This window comes from Wyeomyia smithii, chromosome 3 (genome assembly GCF_029784165.1).
Source record: "Wyeomyia smithii strain HCP4-BCI-WySm-NY-G18 chromosome 3, ASM2978416v1, whole genome shotgun sequence".
In the NCBI taxonomy this organism is placed as follows: domain Eukaryota; kingdom Metazoa; phylum Arthropoda; class Insecta; order Diptera; family Culicidae; genus Wyeomyia; species Wyeomyia smithii.
Genome location: NC_073696.1, coordinates 182,484,034 through 182,502,249, shown reverse-complemented (window position 1 = coordinate 182,502,249; position 18,216 = coordinate 182,484,034). Strand labels below are relative to the sequence as shown.

General features: G+C 36.7%; 1 protein-coding gene and 1 long non-coding RNA gene across 10 annotated transcripts in view; both read left to right on the top strand.

Moving 5' to 3' along the window:
- The window catches only part of LOC129726750 (uncharacterized), a 124,945-nt gene that overhangs the window by 39,663 nt on the left and 67,066 nt on the right, over positions 1-18,216 (top strand). For 6 of the 9 annotated variants that reach the window (XM_055683803.1, XM_055683810.1, XM_055683805.1 and 3 more), the window contains exon 2: positions 2,028-2,561. In XM_055683803.1, the coding sequence (XP_055539778.1) occupies positions 2,480-2,561 (82 nt within the window). In that variant the 5' untranslated portion in view covers positions 2,028-2,479. Of the gene's footprint in view, positions 1-1,936; positions 2,562-18,216 lie in introns of all 9 variants that reach the window. The other 3 variants (XM_055683812.1, XM_055683811.1, XM_055683808.1) reach the window with 3 other exon arrangements.
- Positions 11,387-11,704, top strand: LOC129726752 (uncharacterized). The gene is made up of 3 exons (XR_008728406.1): positions 11,387-11,453; positions 11,536-11,603; positions 11,665-11,704. It is a non-coding gene; the product is annotated as an uncharacterized LOC129726752 (long non-coding RNA).

Genomic DNA, 18,216 nt, shown 5'->3' with positions numbered 1-18,216 from the left:
TCCAGTTACAGAAATAGAAGCAACTTCGAACTCCGTAAAATAATTGAACTCAATTCAGTTAAATTAGATAATGGTAAAGAATTAGGCGACCCAGCTCTGAATACATTATACTGGTCCACGATGCAATCTGCTCGAGAAACAAGCAAAACAAAATGTTTTTTTTTTATCCCAGTTTACTGTTGTATCCTTTAACTTTGTTTTTCAGATCGGGTAAAATTTAAGAATAAGTAAAAAAGCACGTTAGAGAAAATAATATCTAAGTGTAGTTGTCCGTAGGATATGATTTCCATAATGCAAAAACCGTTTTATGTGATTCCCTTTCGAAAACTTCCCTTATCACGGGATGCTTCAGAACCACGTCAGATAGAACGAACTCCGATAAAAAGCATTCCAAACCTTCCATTTTATTAACGGGTAGAAACGTTTTCATAGCTCAGAAGTCCAGCATGGATAGCATGAAAATAACGAGTTTATTACACTTCCGCTGCATTTCAAAGGTTGTCGTGAGTTTGTTTGCATGGGATAAACGTTATACGTATTCAAACTCGAAGAAGGGACCAAAAAGTGGCACATGATCTTTCTTTCCCCGTCATCAGACTCGACAGGGCCCGTAGCACGGAGTGGACATAAACTAAGCTTTTTCACACGGGTGATATAAATTATGTGCCTGTTTTAATTTCTCAGCACCATCTGTCCGAGCAGGATGACGTCTATCTGAACGGCACTTATTCTCCCCCGGCTGCAGAAAAATGTTTGCACTCGACTTCCGCAAATTTTATCATAAACTTAAATTTACCAGCCAACCGGCACAAATGGGTATAAAGGAATGAATGTAAATGAAGCCTGATTTCAAAACTCGGAATGTCTGGTCGTTATTCCAGTTCAGGTCATCAGGATATCGAAATTGTGAGCTCTCATTTCAACCTGTGGTGCCTTAGCTCCCAGGGATTTATTCCCTTCTCCGACCTTCTGCCTTCCGAGAAAATAATACCATCTACTGCGGCTTTTTTCCTACGCGTTCTTTTTTATGAACGAATTTACTACAGGTATAGGGTAATGGCTTTTTGCCAAATCGTTGTTAGCCTTGCACGCAGTTCGTGGAAGGTGTATGGGGCTTCGGTGACACCGGGACTATTGTACAGTTCGTCGGTCAATTTCTTTTCACTCCAGCTGATTCTAGTGTCTAGTTGGCCTGTGCTGAGCAATCTAATGGAATATTCATGCATGCCAATTCCTGCGCTTCTGTGTCTGTTGCACTGAATATGTTTCTGGGGATCCCGTAGACCTACTCGGTTAGCCACTTGTCATAGTTTGCCTGTTTGCGGTACGAGAGTGCTTCTGGTGAAGTTCGCGGAAAAAACCACTTCTCTCCTCGCTGCTGTAGGGCTTTTTTAGGGTTTTTGTAAGGGTATTGTTGTAACATAATTTCGGCACTTGTTGTGTTGTTGTGGGAGCCGAACTCTCAGTCAACTGCTACCGCTGCTTTGTTATGATAATTTCACAAAGAATACACGTAGGATGTGAAACCAACACGAATCAACGTGAAAAGTTACAAATTCTAAACAGATAAAAAATCTTTCACGTTGATCTATGCTCTGACAGTGTATAAACAACTGCTGTGATGTGGAATTTACATTCGTTCAACGTACAATTGATGATCAAACAAGTTCTTTTTTTGGTGTCAAAGAGGTTACTTCTTGCGTTCTGTAAATATATTTGAATAAAAATGTAATGTTTATCAAAACAAAAAAAAACATTTCTGTGCGGAATAAACTACCCATGTAGATGTAGATTTCACGCCTGCGACGTGGGGAGCTTAACAAAACGAATCGAGATCCGCCGAGATTATGTCACATCTCTTGTGTTCTTTTCAAATCATCAGTCTCATTTCCCAGCTTCGGCTGTGCAAATATCTATGCTGTTCTATACGCCGTAGATACTCAACAGATGCCTATGACAGGTCGGGACAACTCATTTAAGCATTACATATATCACCTCCCCTTTCCAACCCACTTGTGAAAAAATAGAGATGAGAAATGGATAAAATGGAACGTGAGCAATGCTAGCAGTGAAGATAATGTGCAGAAACCCTGATGAAGTTCGATCGAATGCAGATGTGCAGTGGAAGCAGGAAACAATAAATAAATTGCACAACGCAGTGCTATCAAGAGACGAGAATACATTCCAGGCGGAGGAAAATGAGCTATAGATATTTAATTCAATTAGGGCAAGTGTAGTTGAACTAGGAAAGAAAGGACGAGTGTGAAACGTGTGCACCGGGGCGATGATGACAGTGAAATTCAAAAGATGCCAGCAAGCGATCATGGTTTCCACTACCATCGAGCCACAGTGCGGAAGGATGAACGAATTTACGCAGTGAGCTGAGAAAACCGAGTCGATAGACAAAAGCATGTGCCATCAGTGATTGTGATAAAATCGTCTCCAAGCGGAAAATGTAGATGAAGTAAAATAGTTTGTGATGACATCGTCGTACTGCTCACACCATCAATGTAACAATGTCGCTTTCGCGACCATTGTCTTCCTGCTGACGACGATGATCGGTAAGTTCGATTGATGATTATGGCCATTTCTCGCTCCTGTCACCTAGACCCGGAAGGTGGCAGTTGCGTTAGATTGATTATTATTAAACCATGTGGTATAACTAACCTTAGCTTATCACTTCGAATCAAAAGCAAGTAAATGTTTTAAGAGTTCAAACAGCAAGTACCGTTTTGACTCAAACTTAGAACAGTCTCAAACTTCGAACACTTCGGAATAAAAATCACATTATTATAGCTAGAGTAATCAGAGGTATGATTATTATATACCATTTTGTTCTATGGAATGTCCTTCACCCAGTGATGTATAGCTCTTCTCAGCAGGCGTTGAAAAAAGTGACAGTCAGTGTTAAAAGGTTCGCCTATCTATCTCTTATGTCAAATTCGTTTTTACGGCAGGACTATACCGTCCCGGACTACACTTTGCAGCTGAAAAAAAACACTTTCCGAGCAGTTGCAATGGTATGCGTAATACCAGAGGTAGCTGTCACTTTGTTTTGTTTTGGTCATTAACGCCATTGTTTTTTTGTCGCGTTTGTGCTACTGTACGAAAAATTTGCCAATTCACTGAAAAAGACGGAACTTAATATTAATTTGCAAGAATGTGCATTGGTAGTGAACGATGATGGTACGGTGTAAAAATCAATAATAATAATCAAAGCAAACCGATTTTGACACATTTTTTTTTTTTTATTTTGACACATACGTGTTAATGTGTTGGTGTCTTCAAAACTGCACTCTGTTTCTTTCGCGGACTATCCGCGCCAGAAAAACGGTAGTCCGGGATAGTCCGGAAAATGAAAAAAAAAACAGTTATACGACAAAGTGTAGTCCGCGGTGTAGCAACACCGTAAAAACGAAAACGACATAAGTTTTTTTTCTTCACATATGAAACGACATTAGTGATTACATTGAAGTGTTCGGAATTTGAATCAGAACCGAGGTCTAAATTCTCGTTAATTTAATAAACAAAACATGTTTGAATCTATATAAAAAGCACTTAATTGCAACAAAAATAAAATAACCAACATCTTAAACGTTTAACCGTTATGTACTCTGCAATTTTAACACACGTAAGTACTCGGCAGGGTACCCGGGTACCCACCAAAATGAAATGCTTCTTACTTCTTCAATTCTTGATCGGTTTTCGATCTTGGCCCGTCAAAAGATTGGAAAATCTTTCTACTTTTAGAATCCAGAATCCTTTTAGAGACCAACATTAACCAGTGACCACATATGGTTCCTGGACCAAAGCGGAATCCCCAGAATCCCTACAAAATCAACAGCTTGGCCAAAATATAAGCGATAAAACTGTTAAATTCTATTATCCAATGAAAAAAACAAAAACCCAGAGAAAAATTTCAACTAGCACATAACTGTGAAAATCGCAGAAAATGTATGAACAGACAAAAAATAGCCGCGTCTTTGTGAAAACAAATTTTCTCACTCCAACGGCCGCATGACGTTGGACTACGATATTTATACATACTATATTTTACATATTATAGGGGAGAGGGGGGCAGTTTCGGACACTTTTTCTATCTTGATTTTTAATATTTTTTTTGTTAACTTTTAAAAAAATCTGCGGCCGACCACCATTGTTCCTGAGACATTGTGCTTCTTCACTGGCCTTCCCCGTTGCTTATCTCTTTAACCAATCGCTCTCAGAAAGGACTTTCCCAGCGATTTGGGAATCTGCCAGAATCATACCGATACACAAATCAGGCAGTACCCACCGTGTTGAAAATTACCGTGGAATATCGATTTTATGTACGCTCGGAAAGGTTTTCGAGTCTATGGTCCAATCAATAGTTAACAGAGCTGCACGTCCATTGATATCGGAGTACCAACATGGTTTTGTACAACGTAGGTCAACGACGACAAATTTAATGTGTTACACAAACCTCCTCCAAACTGTGAAAATCGCAGAAAATGTATGAACAGACGAAAAATAGCCGCGTCGTTGTGAAAACAAATTTTCTCACTCCAACGGCCGCATGACGTTGAACTACGGTATTCATACAAACTATATTTTACATATTATAGGGGAGAGGGGGGCAGTTTCGGATACTTTTTCTATCTTGATTTTTAATATTTTTTTGTTAACTTTTAAAAAAATCTGAATTCATCCTGGCTGTTACTTGGACATCGGAGTATCACATAAGCGTGTTAGTAGTGTGCGTTGATGCGATTTCGATTGATTTATTTGAATTCTTCAAAATTGCTTTTTTGTCCGAATGTGCCCCGTGTGTGGGGTAGTTTCGGACAGTCCTGGGGCACTTTCGGACAGTGTTGAAAAACTTTTCTAGAATAATGAAAATTTTGTGTTTTTCAACTATTTCATCCTTATAAACAGGGACTGAGATCAGATGCTTTGCAAACTTTGAAACTCATCCTTTTATTTCAAATTTATTTCATGAAATAAAAATCGAGCAAACTGGCTGTGAGGGGGAAAAGATACAAGAACTATGACACTTTCTCGGCAATATTTGATTGGTTCAAAGTGCAATGGCATTCGTGATTGTCAAGCAACAGCAAATTGGTTCACCTACGCTGCTTTCTGGAACCTTATTCAAGTGTTCCAGAACATTGAGAAACAATTTTCGTATCGCCTATACGGTACGTCAATCCATAATTCATATGAGAACTTTCGATCAAATATTTCTCTAGAAATGTTGCTTCCGCGTTCGCAGAAACTTGTTGATCTGAGTTTTTAGACGAGAAGCTCTCTGATTTTTCCGTTTTTTAGTTTCTTTGATTTTTCAGACGACAGACCAAGGTACTTTTTTCAATTCCGCAAGTATCAGAAGCGTGTCTCAAAGACATTGTTCCGTTAGAAACTCTTCCCAGCTCATCTTCGTTGATGCTTGCTCTATCGGTTTCCTTTTTGTAGTTCCGAACCATTTTTAGGACTGAGAATCAGTCTAAATCGATTTTTGTTAATAAACAACAATCAAATACAAATTTGGTAAGTGTCCGAATGTGCCCCATGAACGATGTCCGAATGTGCCCCACCACCATGCGAAGACAAATCTTAATTTTATCTAATAAATAAGATATTTGTTTCCCCGATGTTATCACGTATTTTCATTACATATTAGTTACGAACTAAGGTGGTGTACTTGAATTTCTAAATCTCTCACAAAGAAATTAGAGAAATCCTCACAACTTCAAGCTCAAAAGGTTGTAAACATTTGTGAAAAATGGCACTGTGTTGTTTTCGTAAGTGATAAACAACCAAGAGCTGTCAAACTATATGATAGCTGTTGGTGGAAGGGCTGCCAACTTACTGATATTTTTTGTTTGGATGAAAATTGCACCTTTTTTTTAAGCTCTGTCCGAAACTGCTCCCCTTCCCCCTATTTTTATTCCGAACAAACAGTAGACGGAATTGTGACGCTAGTATTTCCTGCAACTTTATTTAACGATGCATTTAAATGCTAAGACGTTGAAGCGATATAAACAGTAATTTATACCAAATGAATGGATGAAACTATTTTATATTAGCGTCTCCACTCCATACATCTCGAATAAAAAAAACTCACATTTGACATAACACGGATAAAACTTATGCTAGGTTGGCTCCAGCTCAGCATATAATTTCATAAATTTCAAAAAATATGATAATTACAATAACTTAAAAAAAGAAAATCACGAACTCAATTATACGCTTCTTGTGTAGTTAGTATCGCTTTTCTATTTCAAGCAGTAAATGTGGAGCTGACGATTGAAAAATGTACTAACTGAGGAAATAATTAATTAGAAATTTACGAAAAATATAGTCCAGCAGGTGGATGCTACTTATACTTCTTGCGGTGGTGTAATCAGAAACGCATCTGACCGGAAATTAGAAGTTGTGGGTTCAAGTCACACCTGCTGGACTATATTTTTCGTAAATTTCTAATTAACTATTTCCCTAGTTAGTACATTTTTCAATCGTCAGAAAAATAGAAATCAATAGAAATAGAAATCAAAATAGCTTGACTTGCATTGTAGTCATTAAAAATAAGAAAGATAGTTGTTATCGCTGTCATAAAGATTCAATTATGATTTGAAGCATAGTGTTAGTTATAAGTTTGTTTAGTTTAGCGCCATTTTGGATTGCCATCTACCATCGACACAAGATGGTTCTCTCCGCACACCCCACACATGCAAGCAAACAACACATAACGGTCATTAACACATGCTACCGGCATAGTAACAGTTATTAGCAGTGGCCAAATGGTCGAAAGCAGACGCAACGGCACAGATCCGGACAAAATTACTAACATGTCCGGACATTTTCAGCAATGATATGCAGTCCGCCGGTTGCTCCGTCTGCTGTAGAACTGCGATCGAATGAGTAGCTTTCTCAGCCTAGCAGCGCTAAAATCAGCTGCTGCTCCATCGGGCCTGCGAGTCGAGCCCGTTTTCAGTAGAAGTTAACCGTCCTTTCGCTGCGATAACACTGTGCTACAAATGACAAAAAAGTGCAAGAACTTCTGAAGTGACCCAGTGTAGGTTGTAGGTCTTGTTGAGTGTAACATTCGCTCATACTAGAAATTTTCCAAACACCCCCAAAAGCTGGAGTTATGGTCAGAATACGGTTTTTTTGACCTCAGCGTATATAATATTTTTTAACTCAGTCATTTATCAACCGATTTTCGATATTTAGGCAGTTTTAAAAAGAGGACAAATATAGTTTTTAAAATAAATACAGGTTTGTTCTAATATCAATAAAACATGTTAAGTTATTTAAGTTTATATCTAAATTTCTAGACTTTTTCACGCAATTTTTCAATTTAATTTTAAATTTGCCGTCTATTTTTGTAAGAAACATACCACAAGTACACTATATTTTTGAAAGTATATTCAATTTCGAATCAAATGAAAGTAGTTTTGTGGAAATCGGTTGATATTTGGTTAAGTTATATATTTTTCAAGGAAACCAGAATTTTTGGTTCCGATCGCACAATTATTTCACGGTGCTACAAATGATGAAAAAATGAAAGAACTTTTGATGTGACTTAGTGTGGGTTGTAGCTTTAGTCAAGTTCTACTTGCGCGTTTGCTTGAAGTTTTTCAGATACCCCGAAAATTATAAGTTATGTTCAAAACCCTGTTTTTTACCTTAGCTCACATTTTTATTTTTCAACCGATTTTTTATATTTTGGCTGTTTTGCAGAGGCGAAAAATAGAGCGTTTAAAATATATAAAAATATGCATAAAAAGTTTACCTATATGTGATGAATAGTTTTAAAATAAATAAGATGGTATATGTTATTTTCAATTTTTTTCAAATTTATTCGCAATTTTTCATACATTTTTTTAATGATGGAGCTTTAAGCTGTAAAATTTGGAAAGTTTTTTTTAGTACCAAACGAAAACAATGTGTGTTGTTAATGAAAATGAGTTGAAATTCGGCTGAGAAATGATTTGATGAAACCTAAGTATATGGTGGAAAACATCAAGTCATATCTCAGCCAAATTATAACAGATTTTCATAAACAACACCTACTGTTTTCGTTTGGCACTAAATGTACGTTTTAAATTCTACAGTAATTGAGGCTCGTTCATTACAAAAATGTGTGAAAAATTGTGAATAAATTTGAAAAAATTTGAAAATAACATAAACTATCTTATTCATGTCGAGCTTCGTAGCCGCAAGGTTATAGAGTCCGGTAGGTTCGAATCTTAGTAGAACCAAACCATTCGTTCGCAAAAAAGGACTTTAAGTATGGGTTTATTCTCAGGCTCTTCCACACAAAATCTTCTCTCCAGATTTAATAACCTCTCGTCTAAAGCTTCGATAATATCATAGACTATAGCACGCTATATGCTTTTAGAGGATAGCCTGCAGGAGGATATGATAAGGTCGATAAGGAAGGTAGTAGGTTACTAAGTCTGAAGGAGAAGACGAAAAGCACTATAACACGGAGCAGGTTACTTCTCAATAAGTAGCACTGCAAAATGGTAAAAAAAACTGAAATGTGCAAACAGCAAAAACGTCCGGAAAATGTCACAATAGATCAAACAACTACTGGTCGCCCCCACGGTCCACACAAAAAAAAATCTTAGTCATTTTGATACTATTCATCACATATAGGTAAAATTTGAAAAAAAAAATCATCTCATTTTATTTAATGCAAGCTGACCCAGCAAACTTCGTCCCGCCTATTTTAGTGTTTAATTTAATAATTTTAAACATTTCAAATTTATTGATTCCTTGCGATTGGATTATATCGTTTAAAAATAATTGGTTTTATCGGAATGGCAACATCCTCAACTTTTGGTTCTTGTACATGACCTCTATTCCGAATATATATTGGGTGCATTTCAGTCATTTTCGTTGTTTTCCAGAAACTGAAAGTGGTCATCTTCTGATTCAAAATGGTGTCCAGGGTCAATGCTTGGCTTCTTTACATCATTTCGATTACGGACTTATCCATATGTAGTAGTAATCGTTAATTCCGGATGTTTTCCAGAAGTTGTCATTTCAATTCAAACTGTTGTCTAAGGTCAATTTATAGCTCCTTGCATCATTCTGGATCCGGTGAGCCGGAACCGTAAGTCGCTATCTTGGATTTAAAAATGGCATTTGGAGACAATTTCTGGCCCCTGAGCGTCATTCTGGTTTGAAAAACACCCATATTGGGTGTTATTTGGTCATTTTCGGCTGTTTTCCAGAAACCGGATGTCACCATCTTCGAATTCAAAATGGTGTCTGTGGTGGTCGATTCTAGCTCCTGTGTATCATTCTGGTACGGAAGATACTCATTTTGTATGGAAATCGGCCATTTTTGGTTGTTTTTTAGAAACCGGAAGTTGCCATCTTACAATTCATAATGGTGTCTGAGGTCAATTTTCAGCTTAATTCTCGTTCCAGAAATACTCATATTGGGTGGTATTTGGTCATATTCGGCTGTTTTCCAGACACCGGAAATCGCCATCTTACAATTCAAAATGTTGTCTGAGGTCGATTTGTGACTTCAGTGCGTCATAACAATTCAGGAAATACCCATATTAGGTGGTATTTGGTTATTTGCCGCTGTTTTTCGGAAACCGGAAGTCGCCATCTTGGATTTCAAAATGGCATTTGGGAACAATTTCTGGCCTCCGTGCGTCAATTTGATTAAAGAAACGCTCATATAAAGTGGTATTTGATCATTTTCGGCTGTTTTCCAGACACCGGAAGTCACCATCTTACAATACGAAATGTTGTCTGAGGTCGATTTGTGGCTTCAGTGCATCATAAAAATCCCGGAAATACCCATATTGGGTGGTATTTGGTCATTTGCCACTGTTTTTCAGAAACCGGAAGTCACCATCTTGGATTTCACATTGGCATTAGGAGACAATTTTTGGCCTCTTAGCATCAATCTGGTTGAAGAAACACTCATATTGGGTGGTATGTGGTCATTTTCGGCTGTTTTCCAGACACCGGAAGTCGCCACCTTACAATTCAAAATGTTGTCTAAGGTCGATTTGTAGCTTCAGCGCATCATAACAATCCCGGAGATACCCATATTGGGTGGTATTTGGTCATTTGCCGCTGATTTTCAGAAACTGGAAGTCGCCATCTTGGATTTCACATTGGCATTAGGAGACAATTTTTGGCCTCTTGGCATCAATCTGGTTGAAGAAACACTCATATTGGGTGGTATGTGGTCATTTTTGGCTGTTTTCCAGACACCGGAAGTCGCCACCTTACAATTCAAAAAGTTATCTAAGGTCGATTTGTAGCTTCAGCGCATCATAACAATTCCGGAAATACCCATGTTTGGAGGTATAAGGTCATTTACCGCTATTTTTCAGAAACGGGAAGTCGCCATCTTGGATTTCGAAATGGTATTTGGAGACATGCCAGAAGAAAGAAGGGTGTCGAAACATTATGGACATGTTTGTTACACCTAAAAACATTCACCTGCTAAATTTGGTTATATTTGCTTGATTGGTTCTCGAGCTGTGCGTAATTTGAGTTTCATTTGTATGGGACCCCTCCCTTCCAGAAGAGGGAAGGGTGTCGAACCAGCATGGACATATTTGTTACTCCTAAAAACATCCACTTGCCAAATTTGGTTCCTTTTGGTTGATTAGTTTTCGAGATGTGCAGAAGTTTGTGTTTCATTTGTATGGGACCCCTCCCTTCCAGAAGAGGGAAGGGTTTCGAATCAACATGGACATATTTGTTACTCCTAAAAACATCCACATGCCAAATTTGGTTCCATTTGCTTGGTTAGTTTTCGAGATGTGCAGAAATTTGTGTTTCATTTGTATGGGACCCTCCCTTGCAGAAGGGGAAGGGGTCTCGAACTATCTTAGTCACTTTTCCCGGCTTCTAAAACCCCTATATACAAAATTTCACGCCGATCGGTTCAGTAGTTTCCAAGCCTATATGAATCAGACAGACAGACAGATAGACAGACAGACAGAGCTGCATTTTTATATGTTTAGATAGATAGATAAATCACCTTATTTTATTTAAAACTATTCATCACATATAGGTTAACTCTTTAGACATATTTATATGTTTCAAAAGTTCTATTTTTCGCCTTTCCAAAACAGCCAAAATATAAAAAGTCGGTTGTGCGCACCTACGAGCAATGAAAACAATCCTTGCGAAGAATCATACCCCGAGCCGATGGACTTTGATAACAAACGTCAACGGGATGGTGAGTGAGTGAGTAGGTAGACAAATAGAAGGTATAGTATGAGAAATGATCGGTGAGGGTTAATAAATGTAAACAATAATAAAGCAGATTAGAATAGGTTGGATAGAAATAAAAAGGTAACCTGGAAAGAGCTAAAACGTGGTGCATTTCGAAGAATAAGTGGTTTTTTTTGATATATAATTTATAGTTTATGGTGGTGCAGGGAATTAATTTGGATCTAATAGAAATCCCATCGGTTTTTCAAGTGAGTTTTAAATTATTTGTGCGGTGAAAATTATCAACTTCAATAAAATAATCACCGTAGGAATACCGTAGGAATACCGTAGGAATACCGTAGGCACCCACAGCTAACCTGAAAAAAGGTGTGAAATATATGTACCACTCGGAATAGAAAGTAAGTGAAGTTAAGAGTTGCTGGATAAGTTTAATTAAAAAACGATGTTCAATATTCGTAGGAGAATTGGAATCCTCAACCGTGCATTTAACCTGTAAGAAAAACGATTAGTGAGGGGACAAACCATAAATGTGAGTAACAATGTGAAACCCTGAAAATGAGATAAAATTATTAATAAAGATAACTTTAGTTTTAAGCTGCTACAAACAAAAAGTACTGCTTTAAAAATTGGTGATTGCGGCTGGTCTGAACATCGGTTGAAAAATAACCGAATTAAAAATAAACATGTGAGCTAAAGTGAAAAAACAGGGTTTTGACCATAACTAATAATTTTTGGGGTACTTGAAAAACTTCAATAAACGCGCAAAAAACATTTGACTAAAGCTACAACCCACACTAAGTAACATCAAAAGTCCTTGCATTTTTTCATCATTTGTAGCTCCGTAAGATAATTGTGCGATAGAAGCCAAATATTCTAGTTTTCTTAAAAAATATATAACTTAACAAAATATCAACCGATTTTCACACAAATACTTTCGATTGATTTGGAATAGAATATACTTTCAAAATTACAGTATATTTGTGGTATGTTTCATACAAAAATAGACTGCAAATTTAAAATTAATTTGGAAATTTCGTGAAAAAGTTTAAAAAATTAGATTTAAACCCAAATAACTTAACATGTTTTATTGATATTAGAACAAACCTGTATATATTTTGAAAGCTCTATTTGTCTTATTTCTAAAACTGCCTAAATATTGAAAATCGGTTGACAAATGACTGAGTTAAAAAAATATATGCGCTGGGGTCCAAAAACCGTATTTTGACCATAACACCAGATTTTGAGGGTGTTTGGAAAATTTCTAGTATGAGCGAATGTTTTACTCAACAAGACCTACAACCTACACTAGGTCACTTAAGAAGTTCCAAATCGCTGTAGCACGATTTACAATGAAGACAAGACTAAATTTCTGCAAGCTAGAGCTACGTGACTACTAAGAGTTAAGCTTGCCACGGCTGTGTCGTAGAACAATTTCGATAGCTGCACCGGTCACGGTTGAGTAATAAATTCAAAAAAGCAAGGTTTTTTAGGTTCGGCATCAATTGTGGATTGTCGTTTATTGATGACACGGGATGTTTTCTGTTCTCTTGATATTCTCCACACAACCGACACATGCAAGCAAACAAGACAATAAAGAACGCTGCCGCTGAGAGCAAGCGTAGCGCGATAGATAGATAGGACAATATTACTAACTAGTTGAACATTCCCGGCGATGCTCGGGATCAAAGGCTTCAAAGACAGATTTTTTTTTATATTTCATTGCTGCATTAGCTCAACTCACTTCAAAAATATAATTTACATCTTATACTTCCATCATCACTTTAAGTAGGGTGTCGAACGTCTTCGCCAGTGGTTTTCTTCGGACCATTTTTGCATAAGATTGCGCCAGTAAAACTACCGAAGAAAACCACTGACTAAGACGTTCGATACCCTACTTCAATATTCTGAGAACGCGCAGAACGGAAATACCCATATTGAATTGTTTTTTGTGATTTTGGGCTGATTTACAGGAACTGGAAGTCACCATTTTGGATTTCAAAATGACGTATGGAGTTCCACTTTCGAAAGTATTGAAATTGTTGGCCAAATATCACTTTAGAAGTCATAAATTTGCATGTTTCATGTAGTTTTGTGAATAATATATGAAATTTAGTAATCAGATACTTGTTATTTTTCTTCAAATGGTCTTCTCAACGTTAACAAACATTTTAATGAAAAAAAATTGTGTCATCGCTATAAAATGACGTATGGAGGTCCACTTTCGGAAGTATTGAAATTGTTGGCCATATATCACTTTAGGTTATTTTCCTGGAACCGGAAGTTGCCATTTTTAATCCACAAAACTTTGTAGTAAATAAGAAAATAAAAGATTTTTAATGCTTAAGCTGCCTCTTAGTCGATATTCAAACAAATGGATCGTAACCATTCCTGCAGCTAAATGTGAGTTTTAGTTTGGATTAACGCAAAAAAGTAAAACAGTAAGATTAAGAGCTGAATGACCTTCTGGTTAAAAGCTCTCTGATAAAAATCAAATTCAAATTCAAAAGTACAAAAGTAAATCGAATGCCGTAAAATGTAACTATTCACAAAACTACGAAAACATCAGAAATGTAAAATGTTCATGCTCGAGACATGGGTTATTCTGCAAAAAAATTGTAGATGAAAGAACAACGAACATTTTATTGCAAAAAAAAAACAAATCATTGAATTTTGATTCAGAGGCGAATTGCGCATAAAAAGTCAAAGTTTCGCATGTAATCGTATAAAAACGTATAAATTAAAATCAAATATTTTTCGGTGATTTTCTGTATTCTGTATGCTGTATGTGGTCCTCGTGGCTCTGTGGTTAGCGATGTCGATTGGCTCCCACACGGTTGTGATATCGGGTTCGATCCCCGATCAGGTCGAGAATTTTTTCGAACTGCAATTTTTCTCGACTCAGCTCTGGGGCACGGTGTATCGTTGTTCTTATCCTACAACATGCAAAATGTGCTAAAACAATATCGATAACGAATTTTCTCATCTAATCTGGTTGATCGAGAGCGCTATTAGAAGGCTGCAATATTGTTGTGCTGTATACAGAAAATCATCTTCAAACATACATTTTATATTTTAACATAAACAAACATTTTAATGAAAAAATAATCACATGTCATCGCTTTGAATTTTGATTTAGAGGCAAATCCAGCATAAAAAGTCATAATTTTGCATGTTTCACGCCGTTTTGTGAATAATATCTCAAGTTTTAGTAATCATATACACTTTATTTTTCCTCAAATGTCTTTCCTGAACGTTAACAAACATTTTAGTGAAAAAAAATCATATGTCAACGCTTTGAATTTTGATTTAGAGGCAAATTTAGCACAGAAAGCCATAATTTTGCGTGTTTTCGGTAGTTTCGTGAATAATATCTCAAGTTTTAGTAATCAGATACTAATTATTTTTCCTTACATATCTTTCCTGAACGTTGACAAACATTTTAATGAAAAAAGAATCACATATCATCGCTTTGAAATTAGATTTAGAGGCTAATTCAGCACAAAAAGTCATAATTTTGCTTGTTTTACGTAGTTTTGTGAAAAAATCTCAAGTTTTAGTAAACAGATACTTGTTACTTTTCTTCAAATGTCTTTCCTAAACGTTAACAAACATTTTAATGTAAAAAAATCACATGTCATCGCTTTAAATTTTGACTTAGAGGCAAATTCAGCATAAAAAGTCATAAAGTTGCATGTTTCACGTAGTTTTGTGAATAATATCTCAAGTTAACAAACGTTTTAATGAAAAAAGAATCACATTTCATGGCTTCAAATTTTGTTTTAGAGGCAAATTCAGCATAAAAAGTCATATTTTTGCAAGTTTTACGTAGTTTTGTGAATAAAATCTCAAGTTTTAGTAAACAGATACTCGGTACTTTCCTTCAAATGTCTTTCCTAAACGTTTACAAACATTTTAATGTAGAAAAAACACATGTCATCGCTTCAAATTTTGATTTAGAGGCAAATTCAGCATATTTTTGCTTGTTTTATGTAGTTTTGTGAATAATATCTCAAGTTTTAGTAATCAGATACTAATTATTTTTCCTCAAATGTCTTTCCTGAACATAAACAAACATTTTAGTGTAAAAAATCATATGTGAACGCTTTGAATTTTGATTTAGAGGCAAATTTAGCACAGAAAGTCATAATTTTGCTTGTTTTACGTAGTTTCGTGAATAATATCTCAAGTTTTAGTAATTAGATACCTATTATTTTTTCTCAAATATCTTTCTTAAACATCAACGAACATTTTAATGAAAAAAGAATCACATGTCATCGCTTTGAATTTTGATTTGGAGACGAATTAAGTATAAAAAGTCATAATTTTACATGTTTTACGTAGTTTTGTGAATAAAATCTCAAGTTTTAGTAATCAGATACTAATTATTTTTCCTCGAATGTCTTTCCTGAACATCAACAAACATTTTAGTGATAAAAGAATCATATGTCATCGCTTTGAATTTTGATTTAGAGGCAAATTTAGCACAGAAAGTCATAATTTTGCATGTTTTACGTAGTTTTGTGAATAATATCTCAAGTTTTAGTAATTAGATAACTATTTTTTTATAACTAATGTCTTTTCTGAACATCAGCGAACATTTTCATGTTAAAAAACCTACATGTCACCGCTTATTATTTTTGATTTAGAACGATTCAAAATGATGATGAATACTGTACACCCCAGAGACTGAGGGAATAATATCAATAAGATCAAGCGTTACGGAATTCCATTTTTATATAGTAGATAGGTCCGAGCATGTTTACCAATGCTCTGCTGCAGTCCGCCGGTTGGTCCATCTGCTATGAAACGCTACGATCTAATGAGTCGCCTGCTCATTCTTACTGCGCTAAAATCAGTTGCTGCTCTGTCGGCTGCGGGTCGAGCCACTTTCCAATAAGAATCAACTGTCCTCTCGCTGCAGTAATCAGTTATGCAATATTTATTGACGTAGGACTACGTCTTTGTTTTCTATACTAGATTACACTTTGTGAAAATGAAAATAAAACTGGCAAATGTTGCGTCAGATTTCAAACGGTTATAGCAAGCGAACGACTTAATGCATCTTAGTCATTTATATGTCGGTGAATAGATAAAATGTGTAACAATTTTTTGATATTATGTTCAACATTGTTGCTTTACTGCTTAATGGTGGAAAGAGGTGAAAAGTTCCAAGGTCAAGCTTTCCCATATATTTCCCTCGTTATTGGCTTGCTTCCCAAGCACAGATAACAATAACATGGACGAAATAAATTCCACTGCCTACATATTTTGACTCAACAAAGTGTTTTGGTTTGTTTGTCTTTGTCTAAGCTGCGTGGCCACGCCTTAATGGTAAAAATCTACGCTGAACTCGATACAAAAGACTGCGTGTGGAAAATTCAGCTTCAGTTTAGTTTGTTCCACAATAGCGAGTGCGGTGCAGCTGTTAAAGCTTCGCGACATTGAGAAACGAGAGCTGCACACGAGTCAACTTCCAGGCACCGCGGAGCATGTTCCTTTATTCTGCACACGGCAGCAACAGTTACCATCGTACGCTGCAGAATATTTTGCTGGCACAGCTGCTGGAGGGCACAGCGGAGAGCAAATTTTATACGCGGCCAACAGAATAATCGATGCTACCGGTGGTGCTGTGATCATCAGCATTCTGTAGCATAAATTTCGAGCTGAAGATTACGAAATCGGTTCTTTTTAGAACTATAAGATGATGAAGATAAGAGTTATGAGAATTTTCACAACTACTACTAGTGTGAAACGTTCATCTATTTCTAAATAATCATTTTTACAATAACGACCAGGACGCACCAAAGATAAACGGTAGTGTTACCTATGAATAGTTTATCACAACAAGATATAACCATCATTTCAAGAATTTATACTGCTAAATTGAGTGATTTTCCGGTTTAATTGTTTGTTTGTGTTCACTCGAACGCCGTTATCAGTTGAATATTAGCATCGAAAATTAGTTAATCTAAGAACCAGAGTGATTTTTGCATCGGGAAAGCAAAAAGCAAAAACTTTCTTTTGATGCTTATGAAAATCACTCAGTAGTATTGAAGATGTTTTGGTTTGTTTCTCTTTCATTCTATAAGCTATGTGGCCACGCCTTAATGGTAAAAATCTACGCTGAACTCGATACAAAAGACTGCGTGTGGAAAATTCAGCTTCAGTTTAGTTTGTTCCACAATAGCGAGTGCGGTGCAGCTGTTAAAGCTTCGCGACATTGAGAAACGAGAGCTGCATACGAGTCAACTTCCAGGCACCGCGGAGCATGTTCCTTTATTTTGCACACGGCAGCAACAGTTGCCATCGTACGCTGCAGGATATTTTGCTGGCACAGCTGCTGGAGGGCACAGCGGAAAGCAAATTTTATACGCGGCCAACAGAATAATCGATGCTACCGGCGGTGCTGTGATCATCAGCATTCTGTAGCATACATTTCGAGCTGAAGATTATGAAATCGGTTCTTTTCAGAACTATAAGAAGAATGCATGAGCTCTCGACATGTGCGGTGTACATGCAGCGCAGGGATAAAATAAAACGGTCTCTCAAAGAGCGTTCAAAGCGTTCCTACGCTGACATGCTGAAGAAGACCGTTACCACTTCTCCCGTTACTTCGAACCCCTTCGATCTGTTGCCCTCTGAGGAAACCGATTCTGACGATTCACCAGCGGGAGCATCTTACGCCAATCCTGGGGAGTCTAGAAAGAGGAAAAATATTTCCTCTCCTAAACTTCCCAGAAAAGGTCCTAAGATTTCTCAAAGTGAAATGAAAGTTACAAACAAACCAAACAGTGCTGCGGAAAAACCGAAGCAAACTCCTCCTGGGCTGGCAAATTTAAAGTCCCAGAAGGAGTTCCCAGCACTGCTAGGAACATCTAAAACCCCAGTTGCTCCTTTTACACTCCCAGTTGATGAAACAAACTCTGGATTAGTGAAATTTTCTGACATTGTGGACTGGATTTTTGAAACTTTCAATGTACCCGATCCAATTAAAATTTTTCTTACAGCATT